General features: G+C 38.0%; 1 protein-coding gene and 1 non-coding gene across 2 annotated transcripts; one reads left to right on the plus strand and one right to left on the minus strand.

Moving 5' to 3' along the window:
- Positions 1-8,585: 8,585 nt before the first annotated feature.
- Positions 8,586-9,528, minus strand: LOC5576190. Its single transcript, XM_001662477.2, has one exon. It carries the CDS (start codon positions 9,332-9,334, stop codon positions 8,768-8,770), a length of 567 nt encoding a protein of 188 aa, XP_001662527.2. The 5' UTR covers positions 9,335-9,528; the 3' UTR covers positions 8,586-8,767.
- A 762-nt stretch (positions 9,529-10,290) lies between these two features.
- Trnat-agu lies at positions 10,291-10,362 on the plus strand. The gene has a single exon. It is a non-coding gene; the product is annotated as a tRNA-Thr (tRNA).
- The last annotated feature ends 6,305 nt before the right edge of the window (positions 10,363-16,667 follow it).

Genomic DNA, 16,667 nt, shown 5'->3' on the forward strand with positions numbered 1-16,667 from the left:
TGACACATTTGTTGGCTCTGGAAAGGGCCGATTGAATTGTTGAATTTGCGTAACACGGACACATTTTGACGGCGCACTGGTTGCGTCCTCCTCACCCGATGAGTTTTGCGGTGCTGATGACGATGTGCGCTTCAACAAGCGGCTTTGGTCGATTTTCTTCAACCATCTCGAACAAATTTGGGAATATTACACAATCAACTCTTTAAAACACATTTGTTGGCTCTGAAAAGGGCCGATTGAATTGTTGAATTTGCGTAACATGGAAACACTTTGACGGCGCACTGGTTGCAATCCTCCTCGCCCGATGAGATTTGCGGTGCGGATGACGATGTGCGCTTCAACAAGCGGCTTTGGTCGATTTTCTTCAGCCAGCTTGCCTCTGGTAGCGAGGAGCTGAGCAGGTTTAGAGGAGCTCTTACTCTCGAAAGCGAAAACAGAATGAAACCGAATTCAACGAAGGAGGGATGCTTTATACCCTTAGAATAGCAGGTGATGCTCCTCCTTTCAAATTCTACGTTTTCTTATCTGGGAAATAGGTTATATGAAACTGATGTCTTGGTAAGGGATGTACAAGATTAGCATTATGCTGTTATAGCATCTCGACGGCACTGCAGCAGCATCCTCGGAAACATCCTCAAATTGCCGTATTGTCAATTATTCGTAATAAATCAATTATTGTATGATGCTCTGAGATGAATTAAGAGATTATAGCAAGTATGTGGTAAACACATTAGGGAATATTACACAAATAACTCTTTAATTTCTTTTCAAAAGCATTCTAAACATGTCGCAATTTTGTTACATGTGATCATTTGCGTAATAGAAGTGTTCTCATAAAATATGGCAAATCAAAGTCACTGTCGGAAATTCCACTCTAGTTTACAATCGTTGTGAAATGTTGAGCACTCACCCCGACGGCACTTCATCAGCGTCCACGAATAGTCAATTATTCATAACAAATTAAATTTTGTATGAAGCTGCGAGATTGATTGAGAAATATAAGATGTAATAAGGTCGGAAATATTATTCCTTCAACTCTTTTCCACAAATTTGATGGTCCTGACAAGGTCCGATAGCAGATAAATAGCACTGCGGGAAGTTATCACTTGATTGCAATGGTCAAACGGGAAATCCTCAACGCAAACAGCAACAGCAACGGGTTGTGGATCCCCGGGCACAAGTCGAAATCTGGAAACGATGTTCGCTCTTGGAATCTCGAGCGATTCCGACGCTCGATTAGCAGCAGCTCCTCGGATCAGCAATTCTGGGGGCTTCTGGGGGTAATTGGCTCCTAACGGGCATGCTTCTTGACCGCCGATGCTGAATTTATCACGGGTCGAAATCTGGGAGCGCGGATAAATTTGCGGCGGCGACGACGATGGCTTGGACGCTTCTCCGAGCAGCAGTAGTTTGCCGCTCGGAGAAGCGCCCAAGCCATCATCATCGCCGCAGCAAATCAATCTTGCGTCTTCCTCTTCCGACGACACAAATTGGACTGTGACGCGGGTGCAAAAGCAAAGCGAGAATGACTTGCCCGATCGTGTTCACAGTCCGACCGCAAAAAGAAGACTGAGGGAAGAAGCAGGGACCCGTTTGCTTTTATAGTGGCAAGCGACACCGTCGAAAAGTGCTCGAACGTGATTGGTTGGATAAGAAAGGGGTCAACTTTTATCAAATTTTCAATAGTTTAACAACAAAATTCACTTATCGGATGTATAACTAACGATGCGTAGATACATTTCTGATCGAATGATACTAGAATCGTAATAATTGGTTCATAAACAACTGAGTTATTAACGTTCAAAATCTCCCCTAATTTCGTTACATGTCTCATTTTCCGTACTTTTAAAGTGCACCCCAATATAGAAAACAAAGACGTAGTCCTACGTCAAAACCATGAATTTGTTCTGCCCAAGTGCACCAAGTTGCTCATATTTGGTGCACTTTTGCTGAACAAGCTCACAGTTCAATGTGTGAACTGTACACCACGAATGACCATAATTTCAGCTGTACATTAACCTGCTGATGTGTTACTGCAATATAAAAATAACCTCAGAATCTAAAATGCTTATTGATTTCCATTATCATCGGATTGAACAACAGGAAAAAAGTTTCATCGGGATTCAAACTCGTGCCTTCTGAGTGGTAATCTAATGTGCTAATTCTAGGTCATCTTCACTTTTTGAATGAAGGGTGATAAACTTGGAACAAGTCATGTACACTCTGTCTATCGGGGATTTGATGACGATAACGCTATTTTCTGAACAACTAAAGCGCACCAAGTCCACCTCAGTTGTTCACACAGTTTCTGATTAAATTGATTTGTTATTTCATTACGGCTCCTGTGTGGATTAATTAACATATTATGTAACAAGCTAATGTAAGTATTTATTGCATGTCAATATCTTTACTTCATGTCAAAATGTGATTTTCAGAAAAACAGTACTTAGTGCGGTGTGGCTGGATGAAATTTCAAAGAAAATAGATCAACTCCACCGGAATGATATTTCATTTTAATTAGTCAATTGCTGCCCAGTCTCACTGCCTCTGTTTTTATGAGTTCCTTGGAATGGATGATTTGTAAGAAAACAGAAGAAAATTGAAAAAACCTTGCTTTATATCAGAAAAATGAATTCCCCCTGATGACGTGTGTGGTTTATGGTGCACTCTGACTGAACAAAATTATAGTTTTACATGTCCTTCCAGAAAAAGTTTTTGATCTAAGCTTACAAGAAACTGTTCAAATTACCCGATATTTTTATGGTAGAAAGGTTATGACTATTTGAGTCCTCTGGTGTAAAAAACTCGATATGGGAAAAAATGGCACTTGGTGCGGTTTAGCAGAACCCCGACCAACATTTGAGGTCGCTCGACGACTTCCTGATGGAAATCATGGGCGTAGCCAGCAAACAATGAAATACATTGTATGAATTATATACAGCCCTGTCGTCCTGCTTAGTCGCGCTTAGTCGACGTCTAAGAAGCTTTTCTCAGATTTTTTTTTACAATTTTCGCCCTGATTCATGAACAATATAGGAAGAGTGATAAATCATTGCGAGATCATGTGCATCCTAACGCCCTGTATGACATCAATAGACATTTTCAATTCATATCAACGCCCTGGAGTAATTTGACTTTATTATACGTAGACCAGGTGCATCTGAACGCCTTGTAAGGCATTAGCCCTGGAATAAGCTGACTATATACGTGATAAGATGCACTTCAACGCCCTGAGGACATTATTTAAAAATTTCAAGATTTATGAATGACCTGTAGTTATCTAACCTTATCCTTCGTAGATCAAGTGAATCATGGCGCCCTGTAAGACATCAGTTTAAAATTCTATGCTGTATCAACGCCCGAGAATAATTCAACCTTACCCTTCATAGGTTTAGGTGCATCTTGACGTCTTTTAAGGTGAAGATGAATCGAAGCCAAAGTTCAAATTTTCAAAAGCACGGATCTGGAGAACCAAACATCCGATTAAGCTGAAAACCTAATCGATTGGTCACTAGCTGGTAGTAATTAATCCTTAGCAGATTAGATGCATCTTAACGCCCTGTAAGACATCAATAGAACATTCCAAGCTGTATCAATGCTCTAGAGTAATTGTACATTATCCCACCAAGATCAGATACATCTTGACGCCCTGTAGTGTATCAGTTGCAAATTATAAGCTGTATCAGTAATTTTTCCTTATTCTACGAAATTCAGCTGCATCTCAACCCCCCGAAGACATTAATTGAATGTCCAAGTTGTATCAACGCCCTGTAGTAATTTGACTTTATCTCTGACACCCTGAGGGCAACTATTGAAAATTCTAAGCTATTTAAACGCCCTGTAGTTATTCGACCTCATCCTTCGTAGATCAGGTGCATATTGACGCCCTGTTCGACATCAGATCAAAGTCATAAGCTGCATGAACACCCTAGAGTTTCCCAAACTTATCCCACGTAGACCAGATGTAAATAACTCCCTGTAGGATTTCAATGAAAATTTTCTAGTTGTATCCACGCCCTAGAGTAATTTTGACCTTTGCTCCGCCTGACACACTGAAGACAACGATAGCAAATTTCAAGCTGTATCAACGCTATGCAGCAATTTGTTCTAAGTAGATTAGTTGCATCTTAATGTCCTGTTAGCCATCAATTTAGATTTAGCTGTAGTAACGCTCTGGAGTAATTCAATTTTATGCTTCATGGATCAGATGCATCTTGACGCCCTGTAGGACGTCAAATTTAAAGTATGTGATATCTCTACGCCATGGAGTAATTTAATTTTAATCTACGTAGACCAGATGCATCTTAACGCTCTGTAAGACATCAGTTATGGAATAATTTGACCAGATATCACGTAGATCAGATGCAACTCAACGCCTTGAGGACATTACCTGAAAATTCCTACTTGTATCAACGCCCTTGAGTCATTTGGTTTTATCCTTTGTAGATCACAAGCAACAACGCCCTGTAGAACATCACTTGAACATTATAAGTTGTATCAACGTCCTGAAGTAATTTGGTCTTATTCCACAAAAGCCAAGTGTACTTAACGCCCTGTATGACATCTATCAAAATTCCAAAGCTGTATCAACGCGCTGGAGTATTTATACTTCGACTCATGTAGATCAGATGCATCTTAACCCCCTGAGGACATTAATAGAAAAATGAAAGCTGTATCAACACCTTGGAGTAATTTATTCTAAATAGATCAAGTTGTTTCAACAATGGAGTAATACAGTAATCAGGAGTAATTTGACCTTATCCCACGACGATCTGGCGCCTCTTGACGCCCTGTAGGACATCAAATGAAAATTATAAGCTATATTAACGCCCTGGAGTAATTTGAGCTTGTCCCACGTAGCTTAAACACGTAGTTATTCAAATCACCCTGGGGATATCAATTAAAAATTCCAAGCTGTATCAAGGCCCTGTAATTATTTGATCTTATCCTGAGTAGACCAGGTGCGTCCCAACGCCCTGAAAACTATCAGTCGAAATTTTGAAGCTTTATCCACGCCCTGAAGTAATTTGGCCGTATCTCTCGTAGCTCATGTAGATGCTGTTAAGCTGTATCAATGTCTCTGACTAATTAAATATTACTTCACATAGATCTTCTCGAGGTCATGAGCATGCTAACGCCCTAATATATTCCTAAATTTAATTATTTCACCTGATTTTGCACAGTTCTACGTAATTTGCAGAATGTGTCAGGAAATCTGGAGCCTCCTTGAAGTAGATATACATTTTACCAAAATTAAATAAAAGCGTTCAAAAATTAGAACAGTATGACATTTAAAAAGAGGTTTTGGGGATTAGTATTACGAAAACATACGATATCTTAAAAAATTCGCTAAACAACTAAACTGGAATGATAATTGATAGTTTTCATCTCAGTTTTATAACAATATTGTTCAAGTAAAATATTGTCCATATAGTGTTGAAAGTTTCAGTGCCTGCTGAAATTGACTGTTGAACTGATACGAGGAATTACAATTTTAGGTGTTTTACCTCTAAAACTGTTACATTTCTTTAGTTTTGCGGGAGTAAAGCGCCAGATGATGACAACAATATTTTTGCTATTCTTGGTATGTTTGGGCAGCTCTTGTGATTCAAATAAAATTAAATCCGTTTCTCTCTATATAGGTACTATCATAGAAATGTATGGAAAAAATAATTCAGATGGCATAATTTGGAGATACTAAACATTTTACAAGCTGGAGGAAATCAACATGCCGAAGGTAAAATTTTCATTTTATTTTATTGACAAATGCAATTTCTTTCATCATGAAAACATTAATAAGAGCATTAAGTTGCGATTCCGTTTGGCATTGCCTTTTGTACAGAAATTTTCTTGAAAAAACTCTGCACAAGCCTCGTTTAGATTTTTTTCGTTTTTTTTTATTATCTTGATCGTGCTTGTAAGGGATGAAATCATGAAAATTAGTATGAGAAGATATCAGAATGAATCGGAAACTAATATAACTTCAATCAAGTTTTGTTTGTTGTTTACCTGGACAGAATGAGTCATGTTTTGTCGTAAGTAGGGTAACTGTAGATGCAAAGTGCATATTTGACAACAGAGGCCACTTTTGGGCTGCCGGATGTCCCCGAGGGAACCAGAGCTAGAGGACAATTTTAATTGAACTCCAATACCGTGAGATGGCTCATTCCTTAAGTCTTGTTATGAATAAGTTAAATAGAGACTAAATATGGATATTTACCAAGAATAACCAATTTTGGGACCACCGGAAATTCCAGGAAGACATTTCTGTTTTCACATCGAAACATATCATGCGACGGCTTAGTTTTTTATTTCTTATCATGAATAGCGCAACTGTAGACGTACATCAAACAACTGTGGCCGCTTTTAGGCAACCGGATATCCCCGAAGAAACCTGTGGTTGGGGATAATTGGAATTGAACTCCAATTTAAGGACTGTCCATTTTATAGAGTGGACAGCTTGTTTATGCTATATCTTTTTTGTTTATTGATAAAATCGTAATCGGTTTTCTGTGCATCGTTCAACCATTATTCCATTCATTGAAAAATCTCATACTTTTAAAATAATTTACGCATATTTATTGATCTACAGCAAATTATAGACGTTTTTCTCCAAATTTTTTGATAAGAAATCTTATAATAACATACTATGAAAATAATATGTAGAAAATAAATTTGATTTCATGACAACAGCACAATGAAAATTTTGATTATTGTCATTGTGCTTAGAAAAGTCTTCTTAAAAAAAACATTTTTTTTTCTAAGATCTTTAAATGTGAGATGGGGACTAAATAAGCAACTCTTTGAAGGAATAGGTTATTTCTCATATTATTACTATATTTGCACTTCCGTACTTTGAACCTAGCAATTATACCCATATCAGTTAACTTTCAATTTAAAATATTTTTCTTCAGAAAAATCGGTGTATAAATGATTTCATGATATCTGGTAAATTGTTGCTTCAAAAATAACTTGATATTTTGCAACAGGCTTTTGATTGTTGATGCTTCCGAAGAACAAGCCTTTTTCGAAAATAAAAAAAAGATCGTCGAATTTTCCAGAATTTTTCTAATAATCATTGATAACCTCCAAAAATTGACCATTCCTCACGTTGTACCTTATTCGTGCGAAATTTAATTATTTTCATGGCTTTTTTATCGTCATAATACAGTCAACTTTCCCTTACTCGATATTGAAGGGACCATCGAGTTAGGGAGGTATCGAGTTACAGAACACAAAAGCAGTGCAACTGCGTTCCAAGGGACCATCAAGTTAGCCATGAAAACTAATTTTTACTATGGTTCTCTAACTCGATATCGAGATACGGAATATCGAGTAAGGGAGAGTTAACTGTATTGTATAATATTAGTCGAACAATGTACAAAAAACAGATTGCGATTTCATTAATAAATAAAAAAAAATATATTGCATGTACATTTTATAAAATAAACAGACCTTATGTCAGGCGACGGCTCATTCTTCATGTATTGTCGTGAATAGGGCAACTGCAGTCTCACATTGGATAATTAACAATAATGGGCTCTTTTGGGACCATGGGATGTCCCCGAGGGAACCTGTGACTTTATCATGCGACGGCTCATTCATCATGCATTGCCATGAATAGGTTAACTATAATCTGAAAATGCATATTTTTGGTCATTATTGGGACCACCGGAAATTCTGAGGAGTACCTTTGGGAACAATTGTGTTTTCACGCTAAAACATATCGTGTGACGTCTCATTCTTCATGCCTTGTCATTAATAGGGCAACTGTTGGCTCGAAGAGCATATTTGACTATAAAAGCCACTTTTGACTAGTGATCATCGGGTGCTTCGAAGGATCCTTAATAAGGATAATTGTGCTTGAAACCAATGAAAAATATCAAATTATGGCAATCTTAAATTTAGATACACTTATAACCTTTGATGAAGGAAATATGTGTTTCTACTCCAGGATATGCCTGGTGATGATTCGTTCTTCATAATTTCAATAGATTAGACTTTTCTTAAATTCAAGTAAGTATTTGATCACTATAAGATCTACTGAAACCATCAAAAAGTTCAAAAGATAAAAATCGCTCACATTACATCCTTTTTACCAGAACATGCTTTGGCACCTTCCAGAAAATAAATCCAAGCTATGGAAATATGTCGATAATGACTATATTTCTTTGTGTACAGGACATATATGATCCCTAGAAATGTTGCTTGGATAGGCAAGTAAAGTTCTTCAGCTGAAAACTCACGTGCTATTTTTCTTTAATAAACTATTTTGTGTCATTTTTCTTTTGAAGCGCCCTCATTAACGCCAACGAGTAGAAGCGCCCTAATGACTATAAAAACGCCCCTCAAAATAAATGACGACTAAGTATCTCAAATGTTACGACGACAGGGCTGATTATATACCTGTAAGAACTTTGAAAATAATATCTTGCATTGTTATTATAACTCAACTATTTTTTGAGTTTAAATGCAACGCCTCCCTGCTATTAGTTTTCATTGTAGAACTAAACGGAATGAAAGGTGTAACATGATGGGCATTTTCTCAAATAAAACATCACTATTGATCTTTCTTTCTTACGCTTTATTTTTGGCAATGGATTCATAAACTTTGGTACCTTACAAAGCTAACCGTTAAAACTCTACTTACATCTATCTGACTAGACATTTCCCCGTAGTGATTCACTTAAATCACTCAAAGTACTACAAGGACCCTGAACTAAACTTCCATCGTGACTAGATTCACTTTCAACCCCCACCAACTCCCTCAACACGACAAATTTTGCTCACACCTGCCGACGAGACGGTTCCGCAGATTAACCATCATCGGACTGTCGGCCGGAACTCCTTCACGCTCCAGGAAAGCCATTGTTTCCCTTACGCAAACCGCAAATCCCAACGCTTCGGCCTGATGACCAACTATGATCTCCGCAGCCGCAGCCCCAGGATCGTGGAATTCCTCATCGTTCTCGGAACTGTCAGCGTCCTCGGCGTACGGATCGTTCTCCAGGAAGTCGATCTCATCCTGCAGCTCCTGAATCCGCTGCAACGCCTCCAGAAGAAAATCCGCCCTCGCCGGGGAAGCAGGTGGTGTAGATGTCGATTGAGGGAGCTCACCCGTAACGTCTCCCTGGTGCTGTTGGTTCAATCTTTGGTTCGTTGACTCGGCTCGATTTGGTCGTTTGATGGTGGCACGGGAAGATTCATCCTCCCCTTCGCCATTTGGTGCCAGCTCACTACGTCTACGTTTTGCTTTGGATCGGACGCCCGGATTTCCGGGGCGACACTCTGCGAGATCATCGTTCTGCGAACTCTTTGGAACAGTTTTTGGCATATCGGCACTTAACACTTAATTTGGCTTTCAGCTGTTTTGGGGTTTCAATTTGGACCGTCACATGGTCTCGTCACTTGCGGCACTGAATCCTTCTCGGAATCTTCTCTCGATTTGATACTCAGTTTTATTTTTCTCGATCAGAACACTCCAACATAACTTAGCTAGGAACAGAAGGATGCACGTGTTGCTTCGCGAACGGCACTACCTGAAGTGATCTCTCCGAAGCCGGCTGCAGCGAATCAAACCTGCCGGTCGTGCTTTCGACAATTCGGTGGCGTGTGCCAGGCGTCCTCCCTTCATTTATTTTTTTTATGTTCGGAGCATAAGGAAGGGACGGGAATATGTGTATATAAATATGAACATGTACGGATCTCGATCTCGGATACAAGGTGCTACGATGCGTGGCGGCGCACGATAAACGGGAATAGCATGCGTTTCATAGGGGGAGAATGAATGAAGAAAAAAATCGAGCATATGTTTCGGCTGTACCTTGCTTGGTGCCATCGGGAACGAGCATAATAAGGGTGGCTGGGAAAAATGGAAAGAGTTGCCAGATTTAGTGACTAGGAGTTTGGAAACAAGTTTTTTTATTTGGAGATAATGCTCAACGTTAAAAAACTATTTTCGAAATTATGCTCTTTTCATATTCATTTATGAGTATCATTCCAAGCATTATATTCATTTGTCATATATAGGTGTTCTGTATTACAAAACTCTGGCATCATAATTTGGTAAATCAAATTAGGGTTTTATCACCATTTTATTAACAACACATTACATTTCATTTGCCGTAGCAGTTCAGAATTTTTCAGGTGAGCTGATTTTACCTGCTTATGAAAGAAAAATAACGCTTTAAAATAACTAACCAAGATTTATAACACATTTATCGTGTCAACGTGGTCTGTGGGGATTTGAATTCTAAAGTTGTAATCAACTCAGTTATTGGGTCACCAAGTGGCTCGGTAGCTTAGTTGGTAAAGCGCTCGTCTAGTATACAAGAGTCCTGGGTTCGAATCCCAGCCGGGCTCGTGGATTTTTTTCATAACTTTACCCATAATTTGTCCATCTTTACCACGCGTAATGAGTTAATTTATTTAATAACCTTGTGGATTGGATTATTCAACAGCTCAATGTAAGCGTCAATTTATGATTTCTTGATTTTTGATGATGTCCGGTGTTGGGAGCTATCCGTTACTGGGGGATCTTACCCTTTAAAATTTTAAGGAGGTATATGTAATAGATTTGTAGGTACCAGAAAATAACTATTGCGAGGTCTTTTCGTATTAAATAATGGACTCGAATAGACCCTAAGTACTTCGTATCCCAAATTAACATAGTTTTCAAGATTAATACTAATTATTTAGTAAAATATGTAAAAACTATAAAGAAAAATGTTGTGACGTACGAGCCTGCCAAATATACGAGATAGGTAAAAAAACTATTGCAGGATTATTTTATAAATATGTGAGTCGGACAACATTTTCAGTGCAATAACGATAAGATGTTGGTCAAAGCTTCGACAACGTATAACGTTTTTCATATATAGGAGAAGGTTTCGACCGTTTTTTTTTAAATTTATTTTTGTTTTATGGCTGTATCGGTCATGCGACTCAAAGGTAAAGGGAGCCTATAGAAGCAAATGATGGAAACGAATAGGTGCATAGGCGTCGCAAGGGAGCGACAAGATTGAAATTTTTAATTAGGTGGTGAAAATTGAGCAAGCCATTTTAAAGTCAGTAAGCATCGAAGCGTCCTGTATTTTGCCTAGCTTCTCTACTGGAAAAGGGTTGGCTCAAAGCTTTGAGCTTTGCTACCAACCAGCAAAGCTCAAAGCTTTGAGCCAACCCTTTTCCAGTAGAGAAGCTAGGCAAAATACAGGACGCTTCGATGCTTACTGACTTTGAAATGGCTTGCTCAATTTTCACCACCTAATTAAAAATTTCAATCTTGTCCCTCCCTTGCGACGCCTATGCACCTATTCGTTTCCATCATTTGCTTCTAAAGACTCCCTTTACCTTTGAGTCGCATGACCGATACAGCCATAAAACAAAAATAAATTATAACGTTTTTGAATCAATAATATTTTCTATTTTTATATCATTCAGCAATTATTCTAAAATTATCCTTTGCTTATAAAACTCCCGGAAAGCTATTTAGCTTACAACGTTTCGGTTCGTGGCTCGAGAGTTCTGCAGCGGTACACGTATAACCTCCACCTCCCTGAGGAAGGCTCCAACCACGTGCCGAAATGTTGGAAATTGAATAACTATCCCGCTTTCACTACGTTTGATCAGAAAAGTCGTGAAATAGGGTTTAGCATCGTTTCCCCAAATGCAAGTTTCCCGAAAGACCCGTTTCTCCGAAAGGAGATGATGCTCGATGAGGTGCTGAAATAGTCTCCAGTGATTAATTAGTGATCTTTAGAAAACCAATAATCATTCAAGAGAAGGAGGTTTTTAGTCATTCTTGACTAACCACATGTTGCCAAAAATGCCGAGCATCAATTACTCGACAAAGTAAGCGAATAATAAATAACGAATAAGACATAGAATAAGTAGCAAGTCAAATTATATCTCTTGTGATCCTGAGTAAATTTTCGAATTACTTTTCCGAAGGATAACTTGAATGTCGTCTAATTTTCTATAAAGAAAACATCGAGGATATTTTTTAAAAGCACTCAGTTGAGCTTCAAAAAAGAGATCTTAGTTTAAATTCTTGGAAAATTCTTTGGTTTTATCCCAATGATCTGTCAAATTTAAGCAAAAAAAATGCCGAAGGATCTCGTTATGTCATTCCTGGAGTAATTTCTACAACAATTCGAAAAGGAATGCTAGAAAAAGTATGCATAGGAAATTCTTAAAATAATTCCAAACTACGAAAGTTTTCTGCAAACTTCGTTGAAGAAGCATAAGCTTTGACGACCGACAATGACAATTCATAGTTGCTACTCCGTGATTCACCAGAATAATCGAAATTGCACAAGGAACTTTTGAGAACTCCAAACATTTAAAGTCACCCGAGGAGGAAAGAATAACTCGCAATAACTTATGCATACCATATTTTGGTATGATACCATAATGAAGTATTGTTCAGTTGTCAATACCTCATTTTGGTATTATAATGCTATTTGAAAAAAAAATTTAAAACAATTAAACATACTTCATTTTGGCATTCAATAGGTAATGAGAACTGCTGGAGATGAACTGTTAATGAAAAAAATCTCTTTTATATGAAAATTCATCGCGTATTATTTAGGTATTACAAAACCTGATCTAATTATCAGCTTGGTATTTGTAGAATATGCAGAAGGTATTATTTGAGGTATTTTATTTTCTTCTGCTCGAGTAACGGTGCCGGTCACGTCCTTACGTTCATCGGGGAAGGTAAGTTAGTGTGACATCCATTGTTACTGGAGACCAAGATCACCTCTGCATCTCCATGGTTGTCATGGGAAGGAGTTTTGTTAGTGGGGAGGGATCATAGCTGCATGATCAGGATTCACCTTGGTAAGTGATGCAATTCATGCAACCTCAACCTGTCAGTGCTGTAACGACAACGTGAACATACGGTAAGACGACACTTAAAGAGTTGAATTATTCAAAGGTTTTTATATCAAATGATAAAATTCAGGTAAAAGGAAAGGTCTTTGTCGACTCTTATAGTGACGATTTTTTTTTATTTTTTTTTTCATATCAATTGATTCAAGTAACATTCCCACCGTTGTCATTATAAAAATACGATTCATAATATATTGTACATTTGAAATAGAAGCATGAAACGAGCTCACCAAATTGATTATTCATCCTTGATTGAGCAGCTGTAGCTACTTTGATCAGTATGCTAATTTCACGAATGCCACCAATTTCACCAATCACTCCGGCGACGCAAAAAATTTGAACTTGATTGTACTCAGAACGCGAGAAAAAAAATTATCGGCGACGCAAAAAATAAACGATTTTCCTGGTGAAGATTAAACGAAGCCAATACTCAAACCCTCAAAAGCACAAATCTACCAGTACCATCTACCATCCACCAGAGAAACAAGAAAGAAGTTCAAGCTGAAGATCTGATCAACTGGTCACCACCAGTGCGTGACCAGTCGATCAAGGTCTCAGCTACTGTTCAGCTCTCCAGACTTGCGCTCCCGAAAATTAAGGGCTTTGCTTCTATGCATCTTCAACTTTTGCGTAGGCTTAACGAACCACTGCCCAGCAGAACGTGTGCAGAATAAACCGTTTCATTTCCACTAAAGACACTTTTTTCAAAAACTGCACCAGCCGTTTCACCAGCAATAGTAGTTTACGGAACAAGTTGCAGAATGATGATTTTTATAGCACGAGTCGTAAATTTATCTTACGAGGCTTGCCGAGTAGGATAATTACGACTAGTGCTGTAAAAATCGAGTTCTGCAACGAGTTACGTACAACTTTTTTTGCAATTTCGTAGAAGACCGCTTTAGGGTTCTTCTTCTTTCTGGCGTTACGTCCCAACTGGGACAAAGCCTGCTTCTCAGATTAGTGTTCTTATGAGCACTTCAACAGTTATTAACTGAGAGCTTTCTTTGCCGATTGACCATTTTTGCATGTGTATATCGTGTGGCAGGTACGAAGATACTCTTATGCCCTGGGAATCGAGAAAATTTCCTTTACGAAAAGATCCTCGACCAGCGGGATTCGAACCCACGACCCTCAGCATGGTCATGCTGAATAGCTGCGCGTTTACCGCTACGGCCATCTAGGCCCCATGACCGCTTTAGGGTATCAGAAATTATATCAGAATGCATTCACCTTTATTTTACAATTTCAGAAAAAATGTTGTGTAATGATTCATTACGCAACTCAAAACAGTTACGTAATGAAAAAGCGTTGCGTAATGAATCATTACAGCACTGGTTTCAGTTAGGTAATGACTATACCCGTACTCCAGACTTCAGTGCAGGAAAGTAGGCCGTTCCATGACAGATTGGCATGATGAAAAACAGCCTATTACGATGAGAAATTGCAAAAAATCTAATAATTTGCGGAGACGATAAAAACGTGACAGATCAATTTTCAACACATCTGTTCGCGCGCGCTGCCTACTGCGATCAGCTTTTCTGCAAACTTCTAAACTTATTTGAAGAAAAGTATTTCTGGAGAAATACCTAGGATAGTTTTTAAAAACTATATGAAACAAGTTGCTTTAAAGAACCTGTGGAGCGAGTTTTTTTTTGGCAACCTTTGCCTAATATAATAATTAGTATTAAAATACCAAATCGAACTTTTGAAAAAATCCTGGAATAATTCCTGTAAACTTCGGATAATCCTAACGATTTCTTTGTGTTTTGGGAAAAGTTTTGGTAGGATTGCAAACATAGGGTAATTCGGTGTAATACGCCCACACGAGGCAATACGCCCCTCTTCATTTTCATGGGATTGAGCACATAACATAAGTGGAACTCGAGCTCAAAAAAATGGCACCCACTTTAACAATTGCATTTGGTATAAGAACATTGAAATGTCAAAATGTCAATCGGCGTTGTATTGAAATGAATCAAAGATAACATATATCCAGAGTGGCAACGAAGGGAATGGAAAAAAAAAATTTTTTGATACAACTTTAGAATCGGATTTACACCACTCGTATCCAAGATTATTGAGTCAATGTAAAAAGTATCTATGTTGTTTCTAGCATATTATATTTTTTAGGTGAATGAATTGAAAGATTTTGAAAAGTAAAAACTTTTTTACGTTATGAAACAGGAAGTTTTTTGATAGGATATAATATTTTCGAAACGATTAGATTCTGTGGTTATGAAACATGAATATTGGATAGTATGACAGAAAAAAATTACGTTTTATGAAAAAAAAAAGTTTTATCTTCCAAACGTTGTCGACCGTCCCCCGATCTTAATATATGTAATCTTCGCAGCAACTGGTCTACTGCTCGAATCATATTGTTTTTGTTTACCTTTGGCAATGACAGTTCGATGTGTATACTAGATATACCACTTGCCAGCAGCTGGAAGTGGGTAGGGTAAACAGGTATAATATGCCCCCCCCTAAGGGAAAACTGCTCTATTGCTGTGGCAAATGCATTACTTCTATAGTTTTTGGTGTCAAAGTGTTATTTTCTTAGTTGGTCATGCTCTGCATGCAACTTTATCTTGCCAGGTAACTCATAAAAAGAGTACAAGATGTTTTCTGTAAACGACCCAAATCTTGACATTTCAAAACAAACCGGGCAATATGCCTCTCCCTTAGAAAAGGTCCGCAGCGTTGTAGAAATGTTTCCAAGAAGAATTCCACCACTTGCTAAACTTAAAAGGGACCCTTAGCAATCGTCTTCCGGTAAAAGTTTTTGCAATAATTACAATCGTAAAATATGAGCTTCAATTACAACGAGGCTTGCCTATCGGATCCAACATTTTACGCCAAAAGGTTATTTTTTATATTTTTGGTATTTCTATTGGTTTTTATATTGTGCTCTGCAAGAGAAATCGACGGAATGCGTTTATCTGAAAATCTCGATATACCGTCGCAGTGATAATAAAAATCAACAAATGTTTCAGATTTGGCAACTTTAGAACATTTGCGTCCTTGCAGAACGGAACAATCCAAGCCTACTTGGAATTTGACGTTGCGTTTGAATTGCGCGCATATTATCTGCGCGTTTCCGCCGCCGCTGGATGTGGATTTAAAATGAGCGCCGCAATACTTCCCAAAGATCTTATATACGCAACATCATTTTTTCGCGGATATTTAAGATATGTTATAATATTTACGTGTTACAGAAGCTTCAATCCCTTGAAAATGAAATGGGTCGTATTGCCCGGTTGGGGCGCATTATACCAATTTACCCTACAACTTTTCAACTCGCTTTCACTTCTAAGTTCCACATATGTTATGTGTATTGAGGCTTCTTTAACACGTAAATATGATTACATATTTCATAAATTCGCAAAAAAAAAATCAAGCTGCGCATATATGTTCATTGAAAAAATATCAAATATTAGGTTTTTGGTTTAAAATTTTGCTTCTGATAAGTAAGGCTCAGGGTGAATGAAACCCATTATTTACTATTATACTTATAAAAAATACTTTTACCGGAAGACGAATGCTAATGGACCCTTTTTAGCTTAGCAAATGTAGGAATTCTCCTTGGAAACATTTCTACAACGCTTTGGCCTTTTTTTCTATGGGAGGGGTATATTGCCCGGGTTGTTTTGAAACGTAAACATTCGGACCGTTTACGAAAAAAACATCTTGTACACTTTTTGGAAGCAACCTGGAAAGAGAAAGCTGCGTGCAGAGCATGATCAACTAAATAAGGAACATCTTGACATACAAAACTT

This window comes from Aedes aegypti, chromosome 3 (genome assembly GCF_002204515.2).
Source record: "Aedes aegypti strain LVP_AGWG chromosome 3, AaegL5.0 Primary Assembly, whole genome shotgun sequence".
NCBI lineage: Eukaryota > Metazoa > Arthropoda > Insecta > Diptera > Culicidae > Aedes > Aedes aegypti.